This window comes from Schistocerca cancellata, chromosome 9 (assembly GCF_023864275.1).
Source record: "Schistocerca cancellata isolate TAMUIC-IGC-003103 chromosome 9, iqSchCanc2.1, whole genome shotgun sequence".
Taxonomy (NCBI): domain Eukaryota; kingdom Metazoa; phylum Arthropoda; class Insecta; order Orthoptera; family Acrididae; genus Schistocerca; species Schistocerca cancellata.
In genome coordinates this window covers 172231460-172258644 of record NC_064634.1, presented here as the reverse complement: position 1 = coordinate 172258644, position 27185 = coordinate 172231460, and the positions used below count along the sequence as shown (strand labels likewise).

Here is a 27185-nt window from a genome sequence, read left to right as displayed (position 1 = left end):
GACAGCATGTTGTCTACATTACTAAAACGCTATCCCAGGATACGGTAGCATGCAATACAGGGGCAGCAAAAATTTGATATTCAGTGTTTAGCGTAGCTATCGGCCGAATTTAAAAATTTCAAATGCCATCATAATCAACTCATTATGAGGCCTAGTCTCGTGTGGCAAACAATAAGACAAACATTACAGTTAGAAATGTTGTGTTTGCCTTTGGGCACCGTAACTGACGCTGCGCAGATACACGGATTTTATTCGTCGTTGACTTGAGAATGACAGCACTTAGCAACTTTCAGCAAACTTGAACACGTTTTCCAATAATTAAGAACCTTTTTGTCGCTGGCACCCTCACAAAACGATGAAAGGAAAAAAGTAGTGTACCGCCCACTACATAATCACTGTTCATGCAGTCAAACGTCAGCATCAGACATGAAGTTTTAATTTTTCACTTCTTTCCCATTATCCCTATTCCCACTCACTTCGTTTACAGTATCTACGTATATCACTTAATATAGCCGGCTGAAGTGGCCGAGGGGTTCTAGGCGCTTCAGTCTGGAACCGCGCGACCGCTACGGTCGCAGGTTCGACTCCTGCCTCAGGCATGGATGTGTGTGATGTCCTTAGGTTAGTTAGGTTCAAGTAGTTCTAAGTTCTATGGGGCTGATGAGCTCAGAAGTTAAGTCCCATAGTGCTCAGAGCTATTGGAACCATTTGAACTTATTACACCTGCAGAACTACATCATCGTGCGACATTCATTTCAGGAGTACGACGCCATTATTTAAACATTGAGATGCCTGAACAACTAGCTTTTGCCTAAAATGGAGCGCAAATTACACAGTTTCTAGTCGTCCAGTTTTTCGTAATGAGAGCACTTTGAGATTTTAACAACCTTTAAACTAAATTTCAAAGCTTTCCTTAACGTTTTCTCGCTTACTTGCTTAAAGATAAATATTTACACATTAACTCATTTGTACGGTAATCAGACGTTTAAAGATATTTTATACATGAGATTGGCGGATTGTATTACTGCTATTCATTCCCTTTCTTGCTTACTCGCAAATGGAGCGAGAGAAAGCTGCTGCCTACACGATTCCGTGCGACTCCTTATTTCTTTCATCTTGTTACATTTAGAGCAAGTAGTACTTCGGAGAGCATCACTGGCGATACCCTTGTCTCCGAGGAACACTCGCCATCATGGACAACTTTCTGGCTTGTATTACTTACGAAATCATAGAACCATTCACGTATCTGAAAACCCATCCCGTGTGCCCGGACGTTCCTTAAGAGTCTGCGGCCCGGTACTGTGTCAAACGCTTTTTGAAAATCTAGGAATATGGAATCTGTTTCCAGAATGAGATTTTCACTCTGCAGCGGAGTGTGCGCTGATGTGAAACTTCCTGGCAGATTAAAACTGGGTGCCGGAACGAGACTGGAACTCAGGACCATTGCCTTTCGCGGGCAAATGCTCTACCGATTGAGCTATCCAAATTTAATGTGGAATCTGCCTGTTGTCCGCTATCAGTGGTTCGGTGGACGTGATGCGCGGGAAGGGCAAGCTGAATTTAGCACGAGCGATGCTTTTTAGGTCTGTATTCATTTGTGGATAGGAGTTTTTCTGTGTCAAGGAAATCCATTATATTCGAGCTTAGAATATGCTCAGGAATTCTGCAGGAAACCTACTTTAAGGATATTGGCCTGTAATTTTACGAGTTATTCGTATGCACTTCCTATGCACCGAAGCAAATTCGTTTCTTCCACTCGCTTGCGACTTCTGGACGAGAGACTCATGATAAATGCAAGCTACGTTTGAAATAAGTAGAGGCGATGTGTTTGACAGTAGCGAAGATGAACAATGCTCATAGTTGCCCAAATATGCATTTTGGAGCCAATTGGACGTTTTTCCCTCTTCCGGTCCACACTACAACCTCGGAGTTACCTGCCCTACAATATTAGCAACAACAGCGCCGGTACATGTATTCAACTGCCCGAGGTATGAGAACGGTTTTCGCTTATAACTTCCGACTCGTTAGTTCCCGATGCAGGGACCCTTCCCTCATATTGATACATTTATCCTTCTATATCATGCTAGAAAGTTTTTAACATCATCACGGAATCACCATCTATACTGACGCTTTGTACCGTCGATGGATGACGTTTCCGGTTACGGGTTTGTGTTCAAAATATTATGTACTCATTCCGATCTGCAAGTCCCAACAGTTTGTAACGGATTTTCCGAACACCCTGTATACGCCTCTGTCTAAAGGTACGGCCTGCGGTCGTAACCCGCGGCCATTTCTCTGAAGACAGCGCACAGTTTACTTCCCTTGCGCTACATACACTCCTGGAAATTGAAATAAGAACACCGTGAATTCATTGTCCCAGGAAGGGGAAACTTTATTGACACATTCCTGGGGTCAGATACATCACATGATCACACTGACAGAACCATAGGCACATAGACACAGGCAACAGAGCATGCACAATGTCGGCACTAGTACAGTGTATATCCACCTTTCGCAGCAATGCAGGCTGCTATTCTCCCATGGAGACGACCGTAGAGATGCTGGATGTAGTCCTGTGGAACGGCTTGCCATGCCATTTCCACCTGGCGCCTCAGTTGGACCAGCGTTCGTGCTGGACGTGCAGACCGCGTGAGACGACGCTTCATCCAGTCCCAAACATGCTCAATGGGGGACAGATCCGGAGATCTTGCTGGCCAGGGTAGTTGACTTACACCTCCTAGAGCACGTTGGGTGGCACGGGATACATGCGGACGTGCATTGTCCTGTTGGAACAGCAAGTTCCCTTGCCGGTCTAGGAATGGTAGAACGATGGGTTCGATGACGGTTTGGATGTACCGTGCACTATTCAGTGTCCCCTCGACGATCACCAGTGGTGTACGGCCAGTGTAGGAGATCGCTCCCCACACCATGATGCCGGGTGTTGGCCCTGTGTGCCTCGGTCGTATGCAGTCCTGATTGTGGCGCTCACCTGCACGGCGCCAAACACGCATACGACCATCATTGGCACTAAGGCAGAAGCGACTCTCATCGCTGAAGACGACACGTCTCCATTCGTCCCTCCATTCACGCCTGTCGCGACACCACTGGAGGCGGGCTGCACGATGTTGGGGCGTGAGCGGAAGACGGCCTAACGGTGTGCGGGACCGTAGCCCAGCTTCATGGAGACGGTTGCGAATGGTCCTCGCCGATACCCCAGGAGCAACAGTGTCCCTAATTTGCTGGGAAGTGGCGGTGCGGTCCCCTACGGCACTGCGTAGGATCCTACGGTCTTGGCGTGCATCCGTGCGTCGCTGCGGTCCGGTCCCAGGTCGACGGGCACGTGCACCTTCCGCCGACCACTGGCGACAACATCGATGTACTGTGGAGACCTCACGCCCCACGTGTTGAGCAGTTCGGCGGTACGTCCACCCGGCCTCCCGCATGCCCACTATACGCCCTCGCTCAAAGTCCGTCAACTGCACATACGGTTCACGTCCACACTGTCGCGGCATGCTACCAGTGTTAAAGACTGCGATGGAGCTCCGTATGCCACGGCAAACTGGCTGACACTGACTGCGGCGGTGCACAAATGCTGCGCAGCTAGCGCCAGTCGACGGCCAACACCGCGGTTCCTGGTGTGTCCGCTGTGCCGTGCGTGTGATCATTGCTTGTACAGCCATCTCGCAGTGTCCGGAGCAAGTATGGTGGGTCTGACACACCGGTGTCAATGTGTTCTTTTTTCCATTTCCAGGAGTGTAATAGCGTGTGACCGTCTCAGTTTACCGCGAGCGCTCACTGCTCAGATGGTGAGCGAGCGTGAGCACTCTTGCTTGTCCAGGCGACTCCTGAAGAAGCCCGAAAATAATGCCAAGTTGGCAGGCCATAACCTGCCATGCAGCAGACTCACTTGGAGCAATAACAAGCACTTCTGATTGTCTCATTCGCCGGGCCACACGTGTGGAAACATTGTCTCCACGATACTGAACATCCAGCTAGACGTTGTTGACGTCCGAAACCTGATTCCTTGTGTAATCTCCACTGTTCTGAGACCATGCGCCTTGCACCTATTATCAGCCCTTGTTCGAAGCCGGTTACCTCGCGACGTGCCGCAGTGTTCACCACGCACGTGGCTGTAACGTAGTGCTACACTACGTGTTCACAGTAGTGCCAGCCGCCTCCTCTAGACTTAGTGTTGGGTTGCACCCTGCCATCCGTTAAATGCGAATGGGGCAACCCTGGGCCTCGCAGTTTAGTTTGTTTTTGTATGCGTCCCTCGTGTAATTAAAAGTGCTTTGTAGTGTGGGAAGATAGAGGGAAATATATGTTTGACTTCTCGCCGAAGATAAAGGCTAATTATTGTAAAAAATGGTTCAAATGGCTCTGAGCACTATGGGACTTAACTTCTGAGGTAATCAGTCCCCTAGAACTTAGAACTACTTAACCCTAACTAACCTAAGGACATCACACACATCCATGCCCGAGGCAGGATTCGAACCTGCGACCGTAGCGGTCGTGTGGTTCCAGACTGAAGCGGCTAGAACCGCTCTGCCACACCGGCCAGCTAATTATTAAAAGATGTCACACAGAAGGGAGGATATAACGTCAGTAAAACATGACATGCTGTCAATATTTACCCTCTGCTAGAGAATGCCAACCTTTGAACTTAAAGGTGTTTGTGAGATGCATTTGTAAACAATGTATACAGAAAATAAGGATTTTGTACGTTGAAGTATCCCTTCTGCCGCAGTAGGTAATCTCCATTTTCTCTACTGGTTTCGGAGTATACTGAGCCCATTTTCTGGCGAATAAACACGATATTTGGCCACACCTGTAACAAGATCTTAAAACAATGTGTGTGCAAGATCTTTGTACAAGTTTAATAAAAATACGGCTTATGTTTGCTTGAAAAAGGAACAAATCTATTGTGAAACTGCGAGCGGTTACCAGTAACAGCAGCAGTGACATTTCGCCATACCCAGCGATAATTATTCTTCTGCGGCCATAACAACTTAAGCATCAAGACCGAACGAGGTGGCGCAGAAGTTAGCACACTGGACTCGCATTCGGGAGGACGATGGTTCAAACCCGCGTCCGGCCATCCTGATTCAGGTTTACCGTGATTTCCCTAAATCGCTGCAGGTAAATACTGGGATGGTTCCTTTGAAAGAGCACGGCCGACTTCCTACCCCATCCGTCACTAATTCAATGAGACCGATGACCTCGCTGTTTGGCCCCTTACCTCAAATCAACCAACTAACCTATCAGTATCACGAAAATAATATTTATGTTTATAAAACAAAAATGTAGCTGTAATTTGATTTGCCATTTCCTAAAAACAATGCTTGTAATATTTTGTCGCATTTGATTCTTTTTTCATTTTGGAATTCCCTACTACGAATCAGATAGCACACGTATAATTAGCAGCGCAGACTTCGGCCAAGGTACCAAACAACAACTTCGAATTCACCAACCAGCAACTGGTGTAGTACGTTCGCAGTAGCAGTTCTGCCACATTTTATTTTTGTTCTTTAACACCAGAAACGAGATTTAGATTGACTTCTCTACATTGTGTGTCCGCAGTTCCCAGTGCATCGATAAGACAGCTGCCTGTTGAAAGCGAAACGTTGCGTGTCTCCGTGCTGCGTTGCATGTCCTCGCTCCCCGTGGCGTGTCTCTGTGTTTGTGGGCCATTGATTTACGCACTTCTTTCGAATCCTCCCCAAGGCGCAAGCGACTGCCCAGAATTCTCCGCGTCTTACGTGTACCTCTGCTAGGCGCCGAACTAAAATAGTAAACACTTAAATAAAGTTGGTCTGAGACTAGTGCAGGGGAGTAATTGCACCAGTAGCCATTAGGCAATTCGTCGACATGATACGGGCATGGATAAAATGGATGGACTTTGATAAAAGACATAGTAAACAAACTTTTTTTTTTCAAAAGTAAAATATTGTCATGAAGTACTCTCCTTTTAACGCAATGGATTTGGTCCAGCGAGACACAATTTATTGCCTCAGAAAAAGAGTTTGTTTATATATGCATAATACTTGTCTGCAGGACAGGTAACTTTTTTATTGAACAAAACTTCCTTCACTCCAAATCTCTTTAAAAAAAATCACTTAGGGTCAATTGTGTATTACACCCCCACCCCTCCCCAGTTGTATTTCACATATTGTATACTTGTAGTTCGCGCCTAAATGCAACTCTTCGGCTTACTAAATGTGCGAATAAGTCATGTTTGAACGGTAGTTAGCTTTTCTTTTAAAAAAATGAACAATAGAACACGTCCTGACGTGTTACAATGAAGAACCTGCCTATAGTGATAAACGACCTTAGAGTCTTCCGTTGCCTGGTAGACTTTTGCCACGTGCGGGGGTCGTTCTAAAAGTAAAGGACGTTTGTTTATCCACAGATTTTTACTCAAGATAATGAAAGAAAACATATTTACAGCAAATTTTTATATTTTTACCTGTTGTTCTACGTAATCATCGTTCAAATTTAAACGTTTGTTGCTCTCCACAACCTTTCCGATACCTTCACACATAAGCAGTTGTCGCCAAGTTGTGAGAATCGTTAACGTCCTTTTTCAGAAGTTTCCATTTGCACAGCATTCCTTTAATTTTTGAAAAAGATTTCAGAGCCATAAGTGATTATAGGGAGAAGAAAAACTTTGAAGATTCATAGGAAGGTGATTTCATTTCTTGCAGATGTGGTCAGTGTGGTGTTCGAATGAGAGTTTGGAGTCAATGATAATGCCTAAATATTTGATATGGGTCTTCCGCGATAGTTTGCTTCCTTCTGTAGTAATTACAGCATCCTGAGATATCCGTTTGTTTTTAAACATAACTGCTTGTGTTTTGATGGTACTCTTTCCAAAGAAGAGACCAGTTATCCAGTCGTAACTTTTCTTAGGTGATGTTTGCGAGCTATTAACTCGAGATTGGAGCTGCTGCTATAGTTAGTCATGTTATCCCCAAAACAGAGCGGAGCTGCCCCCCGGTTGTTGCGGCATATCGTTTCTATAAAGCGTAGGTCTATAACGAAGCCATGACTTCAGGCTTTTGTTGGCCTCAACTGATTGTTGGATTTGTGAAATTAGAGCTCCCGGGTGGATTCTTTCGAACTATGTTGTAGGTCCCGCAATGATGATAGTACGGAATAGAAGAATTCATAAAAATGTGAGGTAGGAAAACGTCGAACAAGTGCGTGTGTATCTCGCTCATCCACATGACTGGCTCGTCAATTTGATTACTCTGCCCGAACGAGCGTGACATGCTACATTGTGGAAACAATAGCCACTGCACAGATGCGATCCTGTTAGGCCAAAACGACATTGCTTTAGACGAGCATCCGTTATTTTTCACCATCACGTGGATTGAGCTTCTGTCAGCGCTCTGAATAGGATAACAGGTAATCCCTTATATGAAAGCGTACAAAACGGTTCGTTGATGAAATTGCCATTGACTACACGTCATCGATGTTTGATCTGTGCCATTTGTAAAAACTCTTCCCAAACATTGGTTATTTCAGTTATTTACTTTAAAACTCCCTGAGACTTTGGGTTACATATTTGTGGTCATCAAGTCAGTCTGCTATACGCTAGAAAATGGGTTGTTAATTAAACACCTTCATCTTGAGGTATGCCGTCGCTGTATGTCTTGGGTTAAAGTATTTAAAACAAATGTAATATATCTTGGCACTATATATTTTTTGTATGTCTGAAGCTTAACTCAGTTTCTAACATCATACAAGTTTTCGACTTTATGCCCACTTCAGTTTTTCATCTTGCTTCGATTTAAACGGGGTACATGTGAACAAGGATTGTTGTCAGTCTCAGCAAAACTAACGTGCCAGATTAAATTTAATGCAAAAATAGTCATATATGTGAGATTAACTATGTTTACCTCCAGCCTGCCTTTGAAAATTTGTCGTCTGCCGATTGGAAACAATTCGTATTCTAACTGTAATTTTGCCTCTGATGCAGACGTTAATTATGAAATGACACAACGAAAACAAACATTTTAAATTCGTATTCGCTACTATTTTTGCATTAAATTAATCGGAAACGCTACTTTCGCAAAAAATTAATAGCAATGCTATTTTGTTAATTGATGAAGCAGAAGCAGATGTAAATTTGAAAAGTTGAAGTGCAGTGTGAGTAAGGTCGCGGAAAGGCATTTCTGTAGGTTGGGGGGGGGGGGGGGGGGCCGACAAGTGGATGCCTACTTTACCTGGATTGTCTTCGAAGGCACACAATGGACTCGGTTTTTTCTCTAATGCTCAAGAAATTATTGTGGAATATCCAACTGTTCCCGTCTTTCAAGAATGGTGAACAAATACACCACGCAATATACATTGTGCTTTCCTGTGCCCAGTTCGTCACGCAAATGTGTTCCCGTACTTAAGAGATGCCATCAGTCCCCCCCCCCAGCCGTGGAAGTTAATCGATGGCCATCCATCATGATTCGGTGAACCTGTCAACCGCTTCCTCCTGCACTGCCTTGTCGTGTTAACCCACTTCGTCCAAAAGGCTCGTTCTGGCTCATTTGAATCAAACATTGTACGTCCTCATAGAACAATGCACCCTTTCACGAAATCGCATTCACTTTTGATTTCCTTTTGAGTTTTTCCTCCCAGGCGAAACAATTCGATAATACTACACATTACCGAAGTACATAAGTAGCAGTCGGGATGTTAATGTCAGGTTTAATACTAGCTGATCCTTAGCGTTACATCAGTATGAAGACTCTGCTTCCATTTTTAGTATCTATTGTACAGGTATCGCATTGTAACAGGAAATTTCGTTTGATTGATCACATCACAAACTATTTAGTCCAACTTAAATTTCGGGTCCACTGTTCAGAAATGCCCATTTTCAAATAACTGTAGATTCTGTGCTATTAACATTCAGCTTTGAACAAAGTGTGTAAGGTGAACCCAAAATCCAGCGACAAAATTTCGGCGGTTGTTAGAGGTATTTCGATATACACAGTGGAATGAACAGGCTACCAGAAATCCCATAGGCGTCATTGGATGCGGATACGGAGGGGCATGTGGCCACCACACTGCTCTCCCAGCCCTATGTCAATTTCCGAGACCAGATACCAGAACTATCATTTCTCTAAATTTACCCAATATGGTTTCAGGAAAACAATGTCGCACTTTTTCCAGTAACTCTCGTGTGTTTTCTGAGCATTTCTTTTACATTTTCATATAAGCTACACCAATATATTTGTTATGATTCTCGTCGTCAGCTGTTATGATGACAGGTGGCCAGTGCTAAATAGAAACATATATTGCGGGTTTGGCAGTGAAGTAGGTAAGGAGCTGGCTGCATAGTCTGTATCTGCAACGACTGAAATAGTTAGTAGTCATTGGTAAAAAATAATATTTATTGTACTTAACTCATGGTACAGGCTTCTTCATAATCTGCATACATATAATTACAAACATATCTAGAGAGGCAGTACTTATGCCATACTTGACTAAGCGCCTTATTAGAGGCTGCTCCCTATCAGCTGAAGGATATGCAACATTCCTATTTGACGTCCCGAGCAAGAGTGGATGAGAGCTCGCTAGATATTTGTCACAGGCCGCGGAGCTTGATAAAGGCTTCACTTGATAAAGCTCCAAAACACTGGAGCAGCAGTTTAGAATAAATATCATATGTGTGTTGTCGCGTTAACCGATGCACTGCATAACCGAAGAGGCATCCAAAAAATCTGTCATCCATTGGCCTTCCCTGCCACTGATTTCATGTATTCATTGTATTATCCCCTAAGTAATCAGATTTAAATGATATTATCAGGGATAATTCCCTAGTGTGCTTCATCTTCATTAAGTTACACAGTGAAGTATGGCACTGCCCGATGATTTGTATCCAGCATGCACTGCTGGCTGCGCTTATACCAGTCAACGTTAACCTAGTGAAACGAACTTGTCAGATTCAAACATATACATTTTATATTTTAAGCTTTTGTTAAAATATTGTTGATTATTGAATAATTTGCATTTGCATTTTAGCATCAAAAGATAACTTAAATCATTGTCTTGCTTAATTTTTTTTTCTCTTTCTTTCTTTTTTACCTGTGCCACCTGATGGTTTTGGAGGATTGGCTAGAATGTAACGTAGTGTAACCCCTGAAACATATAACACAGTTCCGTGTGATCTCTTTGCAGATGGGTCTGATGTGGTGAGTGGGGTCCCGAAGCGCCACCGCCTGCAACCCAATGTGACGGAGGTAGGCAGTGAGCGGCCGGCAGGGCCTGCTGGGCAGCAGGCGCAGTCATTACAGCTGTTTGGACCCAACATCAGGCCGCGACACTGTGTTGTCGCCCATACTGAGGGCATCGTCACTGTCACCCCGTGTTCTCGGGATGCCGAGACCTACGTTAACAACCAGCGCATCTACGAGACAACTATCCTGCAGGTGATGCATCTGAAACTACCTCAACTTTTAGGATAATTAACCTTTGTAGTAAGCAAAATAAGACACAACTTAACAAGGCTTGCAGTGTTTTTATTCTTGTTGCATTCCCATATGCTTTTCTGCACTCAAGGTACATTACTTACATGGTAGTATTTACAGCTCACATGTAATGTAACTTCCTGAAAGAACTGCAGAAAATTTGTGAGTGGGTAAATAATGTAGTTCAGTTAATTCTTTGAAATATCTCATTCTTTAGCCTCAGGAGCTTTGTCTTTTGCTGGAAATAGTAGAAGTTTTCAGATGAATTCTCTATGTTAATGATGTTTCCTGTAAACGTAGAACAGTTGCTTTGATATGTCAGGAAATTATGTGAACATAGTACTTGTTAAAGCAAATGTAAGTTACCTTATTGTAAAGAATTTGAGGAATATATGTGACATGCTATTAATTGGAAACAAAAAAGCATATTCTACGCATCTAAAAGCTCAGATAATTGGAACGACTTTTTGTTTCCTAAATATCATCCAATTTACATTATTATCTTAATGTGCTGCACCAGGATATGCATTTAAGATTTAAAGATATTTGCAATAAAATGGTGAAGAACAACTATCATCTGGCAATAGTGCAAGAAAGCAATTAATAAACTGTAGGTCAGTCATGCAACAATATTGTAATTGAATGGGCAATAAATGACAGTGTGTGCTTAACAAACTTGTTGATACGAAACAAACACAGACAACTAATGTTTCATCAGTTTTTATTTTTTGCTCTAAAATGTTTTTCATTAGTGGCAAAACTTTGCCTCAGTATAGACTGAGCTGACGAAAGGTGCAAGTTCTGAATAGTTGTTTTTCATCCTTAAGGTAAATTGCAAATCATTTCCAAAACATACAATTTTCCTAAGTGTGTGTGTAGTGACAGTTATATTCTAATTTTCTTTTGTATTTTGCATTTCACAGCATGGTTCAATCGTGAAGTTTGGCCGTATTCACAGCTTTAGGTTTATTGATCCTTCTCACGATGACAGGACGAGGCAGCGGCATGACAGTGCTCGGCAGGCACTTGACTATTCGTATGATCGGTCAGTAAAGAAAAGTTATTTTAAGGGGCCAGATGAGTTGGCATATTTATCATAAAGCCACTCTCCACTGCTCAGTTTATTTTTGTTCAGTTTAGTTCACTTCCCTGCTCACAATATGAATGGCTTGCTCATAATTTTATTTCTCTAGCTAGCCAATGCTTAACCTTAAGATTAGAATAGGAATAATCACCAAGTGCCTTTCAGATTTGTTATCTGTAGATGCAGTGCCACTCAGGTTCTCTTTTATTTGAAGATTTTGCTCCATTGAAGGACAGTGTAAAAGTTTTACTGTGTCTATAGTTTACATGTATTTGCTTTATTTAATGTCACACAATTGGCCAGTTTCAATCTTACATGCCATTCTCAAGTACTGAAGGTGCCAAGATGGTGCCATATATCTCATTATATAGCAGCAAACATGGCAGTTCTGAAAGTGGGCACTTGCGTATGCAAGTGTCAAATTTAAAACAGAAAGTTTATTAAACATAGCAATAATCATTGTGGAAACTGAGTTTCTACAATGCCTATTAGTGTTTTCAGTAAACATTCTGTCTTAAAATTTGACGTTTGTATGTATATGTGTCTGTTTCAGAACTTCCTTGTGCCATGTCCATTGCTAAATAATCGGATACATTACAACAAGTTGACACCTTCAGCACTTGAGAATGTCCTTTAAGACCAAAATTGGCCAATTGTGTAAAGTTAAATAAAGTCCATATGTTTAAACAACAGTTGAGGTGGAACCTACACAATGTCCTTCAAGAAATATGACTGTGGTACCCTTCCTGAAAAAAATGGTTGATATTGCTCAATGTCATTGTTGGCAAAGCATTCCCAGACAGTAGTTGTACAACCCCAGATGTTTCTGTGTAATGGCTAATTAGAAACTAAGCCAAAATAAATTTATAACTAATAATGTTGTATTAGAAATTTAGTTCATAGCTCACGTTATTTTCTTTGCATATTTCCTAATAAAGCACTTAACCTTTTTATTATTTTTCTCTTGTGTTCATTTTAATGATTGACAAATTACTGTTACATGATAATGACTTCATTTACTTATTCTTATATTCATCACAGACAGTTATTTACCCTAGCTTTGTTTCAGTGTTGCTATTTAAAGCCATGTTAACACATTTAAAATAACAAATTCATTCTCTGTCCCTGCTACTTGATTCGGATTACATGTTCATACATTTTCTTTATATATCTCAGTTTTTGTGTGCCCTGTAAAGGCACTAAACAGATTTTTTTTTACAAATTGCAACATCGTTGCAGCAGAACTCCACAGTAAACAAGGCATGGCTTTTGTAAAAAAATTTTCCATTTACTGAGTAATTAATTTTAATCTATGATAACCTCCTTCAAGACCTGAATACGAACAATTTTTCAATCACATTGATCCAACATGTGTAAATATAGTTTAGTCAGAAAATAAGAATGAAGTTGTTTCAGCATTCATATTTACATATGTTGGCTTGATGTGGTTGAAAACTTAATTGTACTCTGGTCTCAAAAGATGGTCATCATAGACTATAGTTTGATTTTGTCAGACACAAAATGTGTGCCTGAGCAACTTTCAGTAGCCAGTTACTCTATTTTCATACTTAATGTTGAATAGTAAATGCTTCATTTGCAGAAATGTTGATTGCTATGCATGTTTAGCTGTACTCCTAGCTACCTGTGTTTTGGAGTTCATATCCATAAATTTTTGTTGCAATTCTTCACATTTGTTCAGTGAAAATTGATAAAAGTTACGCACTTGAATATTCATCTTAGGTAAACATCGTAGTACTGTTGTTGTGGAATACTTTTGCAACCACACAAAAACAAGTGTAGAAATCTGAAAGGCACATGGACATAACAGTTACCTGCATGTGTGTGTCGTTTTTCCTGCACTTGACCCACCCTTGCACCTACAGTCAGTCTTCCCGAGGTGACGACGCTGTTAGCCACGGTGGTGCCTCCACACCGGCACATAGTGGTGGAGGCCAGAACGGTTCTCCTCCTCAGAACTATGAGACAACGTTTGATGTGGATGGTAACGTTGAAACTGTGTCTACATCTAGTCTGGGTAACAAAGAGGAAACACGTTCACAGAGGTCTGTTGGAAGCAGTAATGGTAACAGGTAAGCTCAATTGTGTTTGTTAATATCTGTATGTAAGCAAGCAGCTAGATGAAGTCTTGTATATTAAGGGGTGTAGCAATACCCAGTTGTTAGTGGATATGATGAGCTTGTAAGAAATGCTAGTCAGTCTGCCTTACCAATGTACCAACCATTCTCTTTGTGATTTCATCCTGTTCGTGATATGGTAAGTCCACCTGTGAACAATAGCTGGTTGTAATCTTTGGTAATGGATGATTTCAAAGATTTCCAAATAATTACTCTCAGATAACTTAAAAATAAATTAGACAACAGATAATTTCACGTAGATTTAATCTTACACGCTTTCTCAGCAAAACGGATAATTTACAGTTTTGCAGCAATGTTAAAGCTGACATTCCTCAGAACTAGTTGCACAAATTCTCTGACATTCTTCTTCAGCTGTGTTGTGTGAAGATTCAAGTTGTGCCATGTCTGGAAATTTGAAATTGACATTTGTGCCGGTGTTGCCTTTTATAGTGTCAGTTGTTTCTTGGCATTGACAGAGGTGTTCCATTGCAAATCTGCTCATGATCTTTCCCTTATCAGATACGATATTTAGTAAGATGTGTGCCAACAGAGTGCCACATTCATCAAATTAAATTGGCCGATATCAGTTGTTTCCTTGATTATACTTGCTGGTGTCTCCATTTTTCAGTTCGTACTGAATTTTTTCGTAACAATTATTTCTTGGCACAGCCTGCTCTGGAACACCCTCACAAGCTTTTAGAGTTGTTTCTGACCACCCTCTATAAGAGTGACTGGGGTTCGAACCTGAGGCCTTTCCTTCTGTAGTCTGGCACTTCAACATTGAGCCACCAAGGTCTCTCACCATACAGCTGAAGTCTGAGGTATTCGTTAATCAGGTTATAACAATAATGCATGTAATTGTTTCAGTGTATGTTCTTTCCCCACTTCAAAATGTCTCAGTAAGGAACAAACATGAATATTTATACTGATTAGTCATGGCTGTAATCGTCTTGTATGTATCATCAGTGCAGTGTTTCAGCATAGACCCATTGAACTGTGGTCTGTCAATCACTCATCAATAATACTCTAAATATACTTAACTCTGTGTGAAAACATAAATGTCAGAAGATTCAGCTTCGCTATAATGTATAGTACTTCCAAAATTTTTACAAGTTCTCAAGGTCGTACACTAGAATTGAGTATTTATATCTGAAGGTAATATGATAAAAATATCAGGTTAGTCTGCTTAATAAGGGGTTGTTGAAATGTTGTACTCCTGGGATGCTGATTTCAATTTTTGACTTTGCCTGTGTTCTGTTAGTTTGTGACAATAGCATGTTTTAAGTTAACTTTTATTTTGACTGCAACTTTTGTGATGTATGCATGTTTATGTGAATCATGTAACTTCCTGCATTTTTCTGTTTTAAATAGTCATGTGTTAAAATTTGTGTTTATACTAAATACTTAACAATTAAGGTTCCCTGTACATATCCCTAAATGTCACTGTATTGAACACACTTATCCACACCACTAATATTCTTAAAAGGTATCTGTCATGTCCCCACATAAGTTAATAGTTTTCTGTTTGTGCACAAATTCTATCCAGACTGTTTGAAGACAAGCAACAAACAAATAGTACACCATTGCCCACAATGTCTGACAATGAGTATTGGGACAGTCACAAACATAGAGCATAAAAATGGAATAGGCAGCAAGTTGGACACTGAAAATCAGTTCTCATTTTGCTTAATAACTACTTACCAATCACATTAGTTATCGCAGTAATTACAATGTCATAGTGTGTTTAATGCATTCATGTAAGTTGTCATTAAGTATACCAGTACCATTGTGGCCTCTTAGTTCATTAGTTTTGAATCTCTTATGATGAACAGAAAAATAATAGATTTAATTTTATATGCTGTAATTGGAGCCAATTAAGATTCTGAGGACTGTAAACCATGAAATCAGTACACCTTAATAATGTCACAAAGACTGATATTGTAGTGCTCAAAAGTATCTTGTGGAACACATTAGATACAATCATGCAGAGATAAGTGTCTAATAGAAAAAAACTGCTGGTGGATAAATGAAAATTATATAACTACGATCCATTTAGAACAAAACTACATGTAGTTGAAACGAAGGTATCTTAAATCAAAACAAAAATAACAGTTCTTCTGACTCAAAAGTAGTTTGTAGGTCTTAGTGTGTAAGAATAAAACAAAACTATTTTGGAGTCTGAAGAACAAATCAATATTTCATTGCATACTCATTTGCTTTGATCGCAGCTGCATGTCCGTTTGGCATTAAATCCACAATCTTTTGTCATAGATCAGGTGGGAGTTTTGAGCATTTGTCCATTAAGGTAGCACCAAATTGATCCTTGTTTGAGTAGTTCTACAGCAAACATGTTGATCCAGTACATCCCAGAGGTGCTAAGTTGGATCTAGACTGGGCTCTGGCTTGGCCATTTCAGAGGCTAGGTGGCGTTTTTCTTTTCTTTTCTTTTTTTTAAAAAAAAATCTGAAAAGAATGTTTTTACATGGATAGAGATGTGTTTTCAAACATTGTCCTGCAGAAACATCCAGTTGTGTGTCTTTACTCTTTCTCCCATGTGGAACCATATTTTTTCTAAAATGTCACTGTTCAGAAAAGATCCATTTTACTTTCTATTGGAAATAGAGGAACAACCCCACATCTAGAAAAACATCCACACACCATGATCCCAGCATCACCATGCTTAATGGTCAGCGCATGCTACTTTTTGTTCCTTTAGTTTTTCAGTCAATCTATATACTGCACACCATCACTCCATAAAACCTTAGACCAATCTGTAGCATTCGAAGTTTTGTGTTTCTTTGCAAATCTATCCTGGTCATCCAATTTTTTGAATTTATGAGAGGTTTATATGATAGTCATCAACCATCACAATCACCTGCTGCTAGGCAACTTTTTACTATAGTGGGATGTACATTCAGTCCGTATCCTGATCTGCATCAGTCCTAGTTTGCCAAGCTGAGCTTCTTGGATCAGCAGCCTGTTGCTTCCAAATTTTTCTGTTCTCCTGTCTTGTTTTTCAGGGAACACTTGACCTAGATTTATTGGCTGCTGTTACTTCCTGTTTTTGGCACTGATTTCACACACTCATTAGTTGTTGTGATATGCCATAGTCTGTAGCAATACTAGATGAGACTTTCCATTCTTCAAAGCATGCAAAACAGCCAGTATCACATCTACTGCGTATTCTACATGTTTTGGTGTGCTTTGAGTTGCCTCCACAGATGAACTGTCTGAGTGCCTAAGTAATGATAGTGGAAAATTTGTGGTAAGCTCTTATGGGACGAAACCACTGAGGGCTTCGGTTCCTAAGCGTACGCACTACTTACCTAACTTAAACAAACTTACACTGTGGACAACACACACACACACACACACACACACACACACACACACACACACACACACACACACACACCCACACACACCCGAGGGAGGACTCGAACCTCCGATGGGAGGAGCCGTGAGAACCGTGGCAAGATGCATCGGACTGCGCTGCCAGTGATAGTGAAGGAGCACTATACCATCAAAGAAAATTACAAAATTGAAAATTAGTCGCTCTGTTTTGACTGCATGCAAACTGTGCTGGTAAAATAACACCGCAACTACAAAATACTTTTGAGCATTTAAGATAACTTTTGAGCATTATAAGATAACTTGTGAGTTGCGTATGTTTCACTGCCATTACTGTTTCTAGTGCCAGTCTTCCAAAAAATTAAATACTGTACGATTAAAAATTGTTTATCCTTCTAGGCTATCAAACTACGAGCGGTATCCGAGAGGATCGGATCCGATTTTACCTGCAGTGCTGGAGTTCAGGGAGGAGACAGAGGACGACTTCTTACACGCAGTGATAACAAGCCTCGACCCTTCTGGCCCACATTTCAAACTGGCACCCACGTATACCTTGTACTTAGTTGCAAGGTACCGTGCCTCCACCCACTACAGGCCTGAGCTGACACCCACAGAAAGGGCTCACAGGCTCACAATGCTTCTTGCCAGGGTTGCCGCCATGATCCATAATGTCATACAGGTACAGTGATTTTTTATCAGTACAGATAAACTTTAAGGAGGACCGCTGCACTTTTGTGCATGAAGGATAAAAATATGTGCTCCGTAGTACGATCAAAATTACTTAGTAGTTGACATCTGTAACTTTCCGTAACAGTGTTACCTCATCAGCTGCCGGCTGCCACTCCATTATAGGCAACATCTTGTGGGTAACTCCATATGTGTTGTTAAGGGACCTGCACATGTTCAATTTACCTTCAATATAATGAAGTGACCGTCACACCATGAGTAATATTGTCAGTATTGTGAGTTGACAATGTGATTTTACAAGGCTAAGAGTCAAACACCTAAAAGAACAATTGCTGCAATTATTTTAGCTATAGCTCATAAACAATAGAAAGCAGCAAAAAAGGGGAAATAAATCCAAGAGAGGCTGAAAAATTATCCTACTTGTCATGTGTTAATTTACTGACTGAATTCATAACCACAGACTCAGATGATGTCATAAAATATTTTTGTATGAGTTCTGCGCCTTATGACAGTCCTATCAATGTTGATAGGACATAAAACAGAGAACCAAAATTCAGTAATGGGAGGGGTAATTGCAGTTGATGAGAGTTTAGGTATAACTGATACTTCTGGTCACAGGCAAGTCAATCGAATGCTTGAAATTTAGTGCTATAATGTCATCGAACACACTTAACAGAACTGTTTCTGAAAGAGGGTCAATACTGCTCATTTCAGAGTCATTTTAACATTCTGAAGTGGATGAGCAGCTGGAAACAATGATAATTCTGTAACATTATCTTTGAAAGACCTTCATTCTTCCATGCTTTGTCAATGACGCACTTTAGATGCATCACAACAGCCCTCCAAACCATTTCATGGATTTTCCAGGCTCTGAATAGTCGATTTCTCAACTTTACTCACAGTAAACTTTTTACTTTAGCGAGCAACATATTCTTCCAGTTAAACCTATATGAGTTCAGTTTTGTGGCAGTGATAAGGTCATAATCTTATGACATGTCTGTATTTTTAAGCTACCTCAGAAATAGTGTATATTAAGAGGTGACATGAATTTTAATAATTCTACTTTTTCTAGTGTTTCATTCGCTTTTACTTTGTGTTGTTATAACCACTGAATAATATCTTCCTTGCAAGCGGACAGGGTTGAAGACTTATCCTTTAAAACTGATTGGTATAGAGATTGTCAAGAATATTTATTGATGGATTTTTTTAACTTGCTAACAATGTATTTTCAAACCAGTTTGAAATTGTTTCATAATTAATTTCCTAATAGTAAAACAGTAATATCAGAAAATTGAGTCCGCCTTGATGCAAAACACCTTGTTATTCATTTATTTGTTTATTCTCCCAAACTAGTTTCAGCAACAGTTTAGGAGAATAAAGAAATAAACAAATAACAAGGGGTTTTGCATCGAGGCAGACTCAGTTTTCTGATATTACTGTTTTTCTATGCAAACACGGACCAAATGGAAGAGTTACAAGATAAAATCATTGTACTCGGATATTTTCTTCAGTGTGAAAAGCAATTGACAGCCAGGAATAAAAGCCACGATAGGTACCAACATGCAAAAGAATGATTCTACCACCTTTGGGGAGTGTCAAATCTTCTTTGTTGTAACAGTATGACCTGTATTCACACATTTCATCGATCCAAACAGTGTCATTGAAATTAACGTCTTTTATTTAACACAAAGATATGCATGCCCATGCAGCAGTGTTTTCTCAGTCCATTAACATTTTATAGCCTGAAGTATTTTTGTATTTGAAAACAAGACTCTGCAGAACCGGTTGCAACAAAAATTTGCTGCCTACAAACATTCAGTCTCACGCAATGTCGTATGAAGCTTATCTAATGTAGGCCGATCTCTGTTGTGGTTATTATTGTATATGTAATGCCGAATAGCTTCTTGTACTAAAGACTCCAGATTTGTTATGTTATTTCTGAATACTTCTCTTCTTGCCCATTGTATAAAGACAAGAGAATCCTGCCTCACTTCTTTCCTTCTCATTGTTTTTCTTTTCCACTAAGAAAGACAGTTGATTCACTAACCTTAACAATGGCTTTGGATCACGTGACTGCTTTGAAAACTGGTAAGAGAGGTCCCTCACTTTCCACCTCCCTCTCAGAGTATTTCTGCACACTGCACACGAGTTGTCACAATTGACCTTTAAACGTAACCTCTTGTCCAACTTTTATTTATGGTGTGTTTGCATCCTAAGTACTGAGTCTGTCCCTTTTCTTCCTTATTTCATCAGACATGATAGCCACACACAGTAATGGCAATGAAATACCCATGTTTCACATACAACTCTAACCAAACAATAGATGTGAACTGACCATTTGTCAGAGCAGTTTGGCAACGATGAAAAGTTCAGAAGTTACATTGTGCACTATGACTGGAGAAAGGCAGCTCTGTTGAGTGAAGTGAAGTGTCACCTATCAACTAATTTTTCTCAAACTGTAGTGAAATACGTGTAATCTGTCACACTCGTGTTTGATGAAATCCTCAAATTTGTAAGTTTAAAGTCAACTGTCATTTAAAATGTATCACAGGACCCAGAAATATGTTATTTGTAACAGATTTTGGGTTTTGGTCATTAAATGCATTAGAACTGTAACATACAGTGATGCCGTTGCTATTTGTGGGTTTTAATGCTCAGTCTTGGTGCTGCCCCCCCCCCCCCCCCCCCCACACACACACACACACACTGTTTATTGTGATAGTTCCCTGGAATTTTAAGGCTTACTTGTTTGATTTTCCTTAAATTGTCAGTTTACTGACTCATCTGATTTGAGCAGATGTTGAATGACTGACTGGAACTATTTTGTGTGGAAGAAGTAGCTGAAGGGGACACAATATTCAGAGATACCTGTTGTTGGCTCAGCATTTCTCTATTTCTGTTGCTTTAACTTTTACAGTAAAGCCACATTTTGTTGCACTTCTAAATTTTCTGTATTCCATTGAATAGTATCTTCACACAGACTATTAAAATTAATGATTTAGATTATTTTGTAATTAATATTAGAATTGTAATACAACAATATATCATAATGTTGAATAACTTTATCATAATAAACTTACATAAAAAATTGCTGATAGCTATACCAGTACATTCCTTTTGGATTGCTGATGATGAACTGAACAAAACAGAAAAACCACAGATTGAACTTTGAATTCTGTAACTGGAGCCAAAGTAACAGTCTGAGAAGTATACACTGTAAAAGCAGTTCATTTCCACATCCCAGGAGCACCTCTCAAAGGGATATAGAATACAAGTAATTTCATATTCCAGTTCGTTTTCCATTTCGTAACAAATATTCAGCTGCTTAGATTAGGCCCATGATATTTTGCATTCTATTTCTTAAGTTGGGTACTGCATACTCACAATCATGGAAAGTAATTTCACAATACACAACTACCCTTTCTGACAGTCTGATATTAACATAAAACTGAAGTAAATTTCTGTAAATGTACAATGCCTTTCTTTCAGCTTGGATGATTTGTATAGATATAATAATAATAATGTATGAAAATATCCTTTTTCTTGTAGGAGAGGTACAATGATGCCAAGTCGTTAGCATTCTGGATGGCAAACTCATCAGAACTGCTGCATTTCCTAAAGTCTGATAGACATATCTCGGCATTCTCACTAGATGCTCAGGACATATTGGCAGAGTGTGTTCAAAGTGCATTCAGGTACAGACGTTTCCATGAATCTAACCTAAAGTAACTTAAGAAATTTTATTTCAGTAGTCAAATTGGATACATTTATGTATTTAGTTCATATTAGTATCAGATAACTTTGATTGGTTGTAATTTTGGCACTGACATAACTTTTTCACTTTATTTTAGAGCATCTTCAGTGATAAGATTTTTTTGTTTCTTACATCATTCTTCATGTTGTTCTACACATCTGTGGTAGGCTTTAACACACAGCACCTTCATTAAAATTAAATATATTCATGTTTTTATGTTGTGAAGGTCCACTGCTGTCTTGCCTTTCTGTGTACTTTGTTTTGATATTATGGGATGGATTCATATCCCGCAATATCAAAACAAAATACACAAAATGACGAGATGGGTATAGACCTTCACAACATAAAAATGTTGTTATATTTAGTGGTAGTGAAAGAGCTGCATGGTAAAATCTGCCAGATATGTGACGAATGAGGCAAAAAAAAAAAAAAAAAAAGTCTGACCTCCTATGAGGGTGCTTTAAAATAAAGTGTAACATGTTTGGTATTAGTAATACTTCTATTACAGTCACAAAAGACAGTATTAGCCCATATAACTTGGATAATAGTTACACTGTGTGTCAATATTGTATTTGACATAGATTTACCTGCAGGAAATAAGGTGACTCTATCTGCATATGATGATTAGGAAGATACTGATTCAGTGTTGAAGTCATGTACATATTTCTTACAGGAACCTTGTAACATGTCTGCAGAATGATTTGGCAAGTGTTATGCCAAGTTTTATGTCAGAAAGTGATGAATCCAGTCTCGAGGAGGATGGAGCTGCATACCAAAAGGTGAATTTTGTTCTCTCTCTCTCTCTCACACACACACACACACTCTCTCTCTCTCTCTCTCTCTCTCTCTCTCTCTCTGTGTGTGTGTGTGTGTGTGTGTGTGTGTGTGTGTGTAAAATATTGCAAGACTTTCTGCTCATTGAATGATAATTTGGAGCTGTGAAGTATTGAAAAATTTACCATTAGGCTCAAAGGGAAAAACGTGTTGTAATAGCTCATTTGAACTTGAATTAACAAAATTATTTAAAAAAAAAGGCAGGTGAGATGTAAGCTGTAAGAATTGTACTAACAGGTTACTGACCAAAACATTTAGAGACATATAGTTGCAAGTTGCATTACCAGAAGCTACATTAGCACACTCACACTTTGATGGTGAACTAGAAATTTAGAACAAGACGGGCAGCATCAGGTTTTAATTCTATTCAGCCAGAATTTCTGATGGCTCGGAACTGAAGCTACTCTGATTTTAAACAATTAAATTATCACCATGCCTGTATAAACTGAAAATTGTCACTCTCTGTTACCTTCCTCATTTGTCTTTGATTTTGTTTGCAGTGTTTTGAGAAAGTTCTTACAAGCATAGTAGGATAGAGACACGTAAATCAGAAAAGCTACTTTGAACAGAATCAGTAAAAATATCACTATCTGGCTTGTTAGTAACTGTGTCTGCATGTTAATAAATTCTCTTACAGGTCCTCCAAGTCTTGGCATCCGCAATGGAGTTGTTGAGGAGATGCAGAGTGAATGCAGCTCTGACCATCCAGCTGTTCTCTCAACTGTTCTACTACGTGAATACCTGGTCCTTCAATGCTGTAGTGACGGGCTCCGGTTACTGCAGCCGCGATTGGGGTCTGAGGTTGAAGTCGCGGCTGGCGCAGCTGGAAGTGTGGGCGGAGCGACAGGGGTTGGAACTTGCTGCGGACTGCCATCTCGCTCGAATAATTCAAGCTGCTCATTTGTTGCAGGTAGTTTAGTATTTTCTGTCTCTCTAGTTTCACGTTTTACCAAAATTTCATTGATTGTAATTTAATTGTTTGTATCCCCTACACAGGCACCCAAGTACAATGCCGAGGATCTCAGTGCTCTAGTCTCTACTTGTTTCAAACTGAACTCATTGCAGATGAGAGCATTACTCAGTAAATATCAGCCTGCTCCCGATGAACCACGTTTGACACCAGAACTAATTGAAAACTGTGTCAGGGTAAGTGCCAAACAACATCTCCTTGCAGACTTTGTTAACAGAGAAGTCCCATAATGAATAGTGAAAGCATGGTTATTTACCCATCAGTTTGTACACATTCAACAATAATTTGATTTTAGACTAACAAGTACTGGAAATAAGTCTGCCTGTTTATTTAGAAGACTAGAAGTGCAATATCCAATGAAGAATAGGAATCACAGAAGTTATGTATTGATACATGAGAGCTTATTCACTTGATAAGATCTAAAGTTAATAATAGCTAACATTGCCTCACCATTGTTTCATAACAACATTCTGCAACTGTGCAATAACAAAAGGCTCCCTTTACAGTCTCAAAATTTATCCCCTAAATATGCTAAACTCATGATGGTCCTCAATAGTTGCATGGCATTGGTAAAAAGTTTCTGCCTCTTGCAAGACATTATTTATTTGTTTTTCTTTTACTCACAATGTTTCAGCAATACCAAATTCTTTTCATGCATATGTAATTAGTATGGTATCTGATAGCAACTGAAACCTGAACTCATGTGGGTATCCCAGTAATGAAATTGCAGTATCTTTGTAGTAAGAGAAGCTCTGGTAGAATGTAAATTATTTAGAAGTAAGCAAGACCACTCACTAAATAGCAGACACGTTCAGTCATTGAGAGGCACACAAAAGAGAATGACAACTTTACAAAGTTTGTGTGTACAATGTTTCTGTTCTATTTACATTTTACTTGTATTATATTAAATTATTTTTTTTATATTTGTAATAACAAAGAACAACTGCCTTTAGCCCTGAGGGCTCATCTTCAGATGCTTTCACAGTCTACAGCAACTTGACATTTTGTTTAATTTTGGGCCTGGCAAAGGCAAGTTTTATAAACTTATATTTCACAATGTGATCTTTCCAGGCCCAGAATTTAACAAAATGTAAAGTTGATGTAGACTGTCGAAGCACCTGAAGATGAGCTCCCAGGGCTCGAAATGCATTGTGCATTTTAATAAAATCATGATTTTTTAAATTATTATGAAAGTAATACAGTCACAGAGGAAACACTGCAATGGATAAAGTTAAATTTCTTATACTGATTGTTGTTTTTTTCTATTTGCAGAAAGCAGAAAGTAATGCAGATGAACTGGTGCGCCAGGACGGACGTGAAATCCAGTTGGAAGAAGAACCTGAACTGAGATTTGCTTTTTTACTACCAGAGGATGGCTACAGCTGTGATGTTGTTCGTGGGCTTCCACAAGGCCTGACAGACTTCTTGGCACCACTCCAGCAAGCTGGTCTTTGTAGGCTGACACCACAGCCAACTTCTGGTGGCCTGTGGACCATATATATGGGGTCCACACCACACCATGACCATGCTGGAGTGAGTATCAGGCTCCAGACATTAGTTTAAGGCATTGTAGATAAAGTTATTGCTCATTTACTTGATACTATTTATGTCAATACTTTTGCAATATGACATTAATCTTCATTGTCATATATCTCCTCTGAACACTTTATTGAACTGCATAACTGAGCTAAGAAATTAAGTATTGTTGTAAAATGGGGGCCATTCAAGTATGAATGTAATTTGTGTTCTGTGACATAGTTATCATGTAACTTTTGTATATCTTATGATGATGTCACAAGATTCAGACAGATTTAGAGTTGTGACCATTGCACAGAAGGCTTTTGGTATAATTTTTTTTAATACAAAGAACATAATTCCCAGAGAAGTGAAATGAGAAGGGGACACAACTCTACATTTATTTGTAATGCTACGTGGCTGTGGTAAATATAAATTGTATCCAAGTTTTTCAATTGATCAAAAAAAGAAAAAAGAAAGTTAGCACCAGAATAAAAGCATACACGTTTAATCATAAATGGCTTTTTTTTATAAGAGTGTTTTTTGAAAGGTATATAGTGCTGAGTAAATACTAATAAGACTCTTTCAACAAACAGTGCGGTACCTAACTAGCATGATCATCTAACTGAAAAAAAATGCAACCTATGCTTACAAATGCTTGGGAATATTACTGAATACTACATTATCTGTAAACTAAAAGATTACACTCTTCAGACATTTAATTAAATGACTAAAGGTCCTTAATGCATAATAAAAAGTGCAGAAGTCTGTGGAAATAAACTAGTTATCCTTATATATCACAGTTGTTTAGGATATTCTCAGCATATGAATAACATGTCACAAAAGGAATGGTTTAATAATACACACTGAAAGCTCTAGAAACGAAGGAAAGGAACACACACACACACACACACACACACACACACACACACACACAGAGGCACGCACGCAGAAAAGTCATATCGCATTATTAAAACGGCTTAGAAAAAAAGTGTAGCAATTTTTAATCAGTGTAATAGGAATAGAATTTAGGATTTGAACTTCAGATATTTTTCAAATGGATATGCTCCTGTAAAATAAATAAATAAAATAAAATAATAATAATAATAATAATGAATTTTGTGTTGAAATTGTTTATTCTTGCACTTTTTAAATTTGTGGTGTCTAGAATGTAATTATTTTTTTATGTCATTGTCACATTCTTGTAGGTAAACTTTTGTTCTTTCATATTGTTCATAACATTCGGGGATATTGTATTCTTGCTATAAATAAATACGTAGTTTGCCAAGGTAATACATGTTACAATGTTGCATATATTCATACACAATTATCGATTAAGTAATTCATTACTGTAGAGCATCTAACAAAGCAATCAGACAAAGGGAGTTAATAACAACTGAAATGTCTCTAATTATTTAGTGGGTTAACAATTTCATTTTCTGTCTTTCTTCTTTCAAAATTTTACTCTTCCAAAATAAAACTGTTTCAGGCAAGAAGCCCAAGTGCTCTCAGCAATCGTTCTGGAGGTTACCCTGCTCATGCACAGCCGCAACATCCTCTGCCAGAACCTGAGATAAAAGTCATCAAACTGAATAAGTCAAACAATGGAATGGGCCTCAGCATTGTAGCTGCAAAGGTCAGTTAAACAATTCATTGCTGCTTCTGTTTTAATAATTGCTGAAGCAAAGAAAAAGAGTCATGAGACAGCCACTGTAGACACCTTACATTAGTAACTAGTACATAGTTGATGCCAAATTTTACTGATTATAGCTGCAGTGGATTCAGCATTATACTATCCAGCTTAGACAAATTTGCAGAATGCAGGACTGTTTTATAAATTGTCTTATTTATTTTTATACGTGTGAGATATTTTCAGTTGCTCATCTTTCACAATCAAACTTTATATGTTTGTATGTAAGGATGAGCAAAGTTATGCAGATTTCCCTACCTATTAACAACATAAAAGCCCTTAAATTGTTATGTCTGTGATTGATTGATGTGGTCAGGATCTGATTGGTCAGTGTAATTAGCAGTTAGTTGGACACCAAGAGCCATGGGCATTATGGTTACACTGTTCCTCATAACAGTAATAATAATAATAATAATAATAATAATAATAGTAATTAGGCAGGAAGTATTAAGATGAATTTTCCATTTACACAACAAAAATTAGTTTTCTAGCTCTTGAAATAATTGCCATATTTTACCAAATGATGTAATCAATTCAGTTCTCATCAACGATATTTGAGGAGGTTCTGTAGTTGGGAAATGGGCTATGACCCAATATGTGGTATCATATAAGGAGTGCTCAGTAAATAATGCATAACCTTTTTTTTTCCTCTCCTGAAATCAGGTTAGTTTTATTCAAGATTCCAATACACCATATTAT

The 27185-nt window shown here is 39.2% G+C and overlaps 1 protein-coding gene across 3 annotated transcripts in view; it reads left to right on the top strand.

The window, feature by feature from the left end:
- LOC126101143 (afadin) overlaps positions 1-27185 on the top strand; it is a 1121024-nt gene that overhangs the window by 960862 nt on the left and 132977 nt on the right. For all 3 annotated transcript variants that reach the window (XM_049911831.1, XM_049911830.1, XM_049911832.1), the window contains 10 exons: positions 10177-10427; positions 11390-11511; positions 13434-13640; positions 17436-17715; positions 21273-21418; positions 22151-22256; positions 22949-23221; positions 23308-23457; positions 24554-24814; positions 26286-26432. In XM_049911831.1, coding sequence (XP_049767788.1) covers positions 10177-10427; positions 11390-11511; positions 13434-13640; positions 17436-17715; positions 21273-21418; positions 22151-22256; positions 22949-23221; positions 23308-23457; positions 24554-24814; positions 26286-26432 — 1943 coding nt within the window. The remainder of the gene's footprint in view (positions 1-10176; positions 10428-11389; positions 11512-13433; positions 13641-17435; positions 17716-21272; positions 21419-22150; positions 22257-22948; positions 23222-23307; positions 23458-24553; positions 24815-26285; positions 26433-27185) is intronic.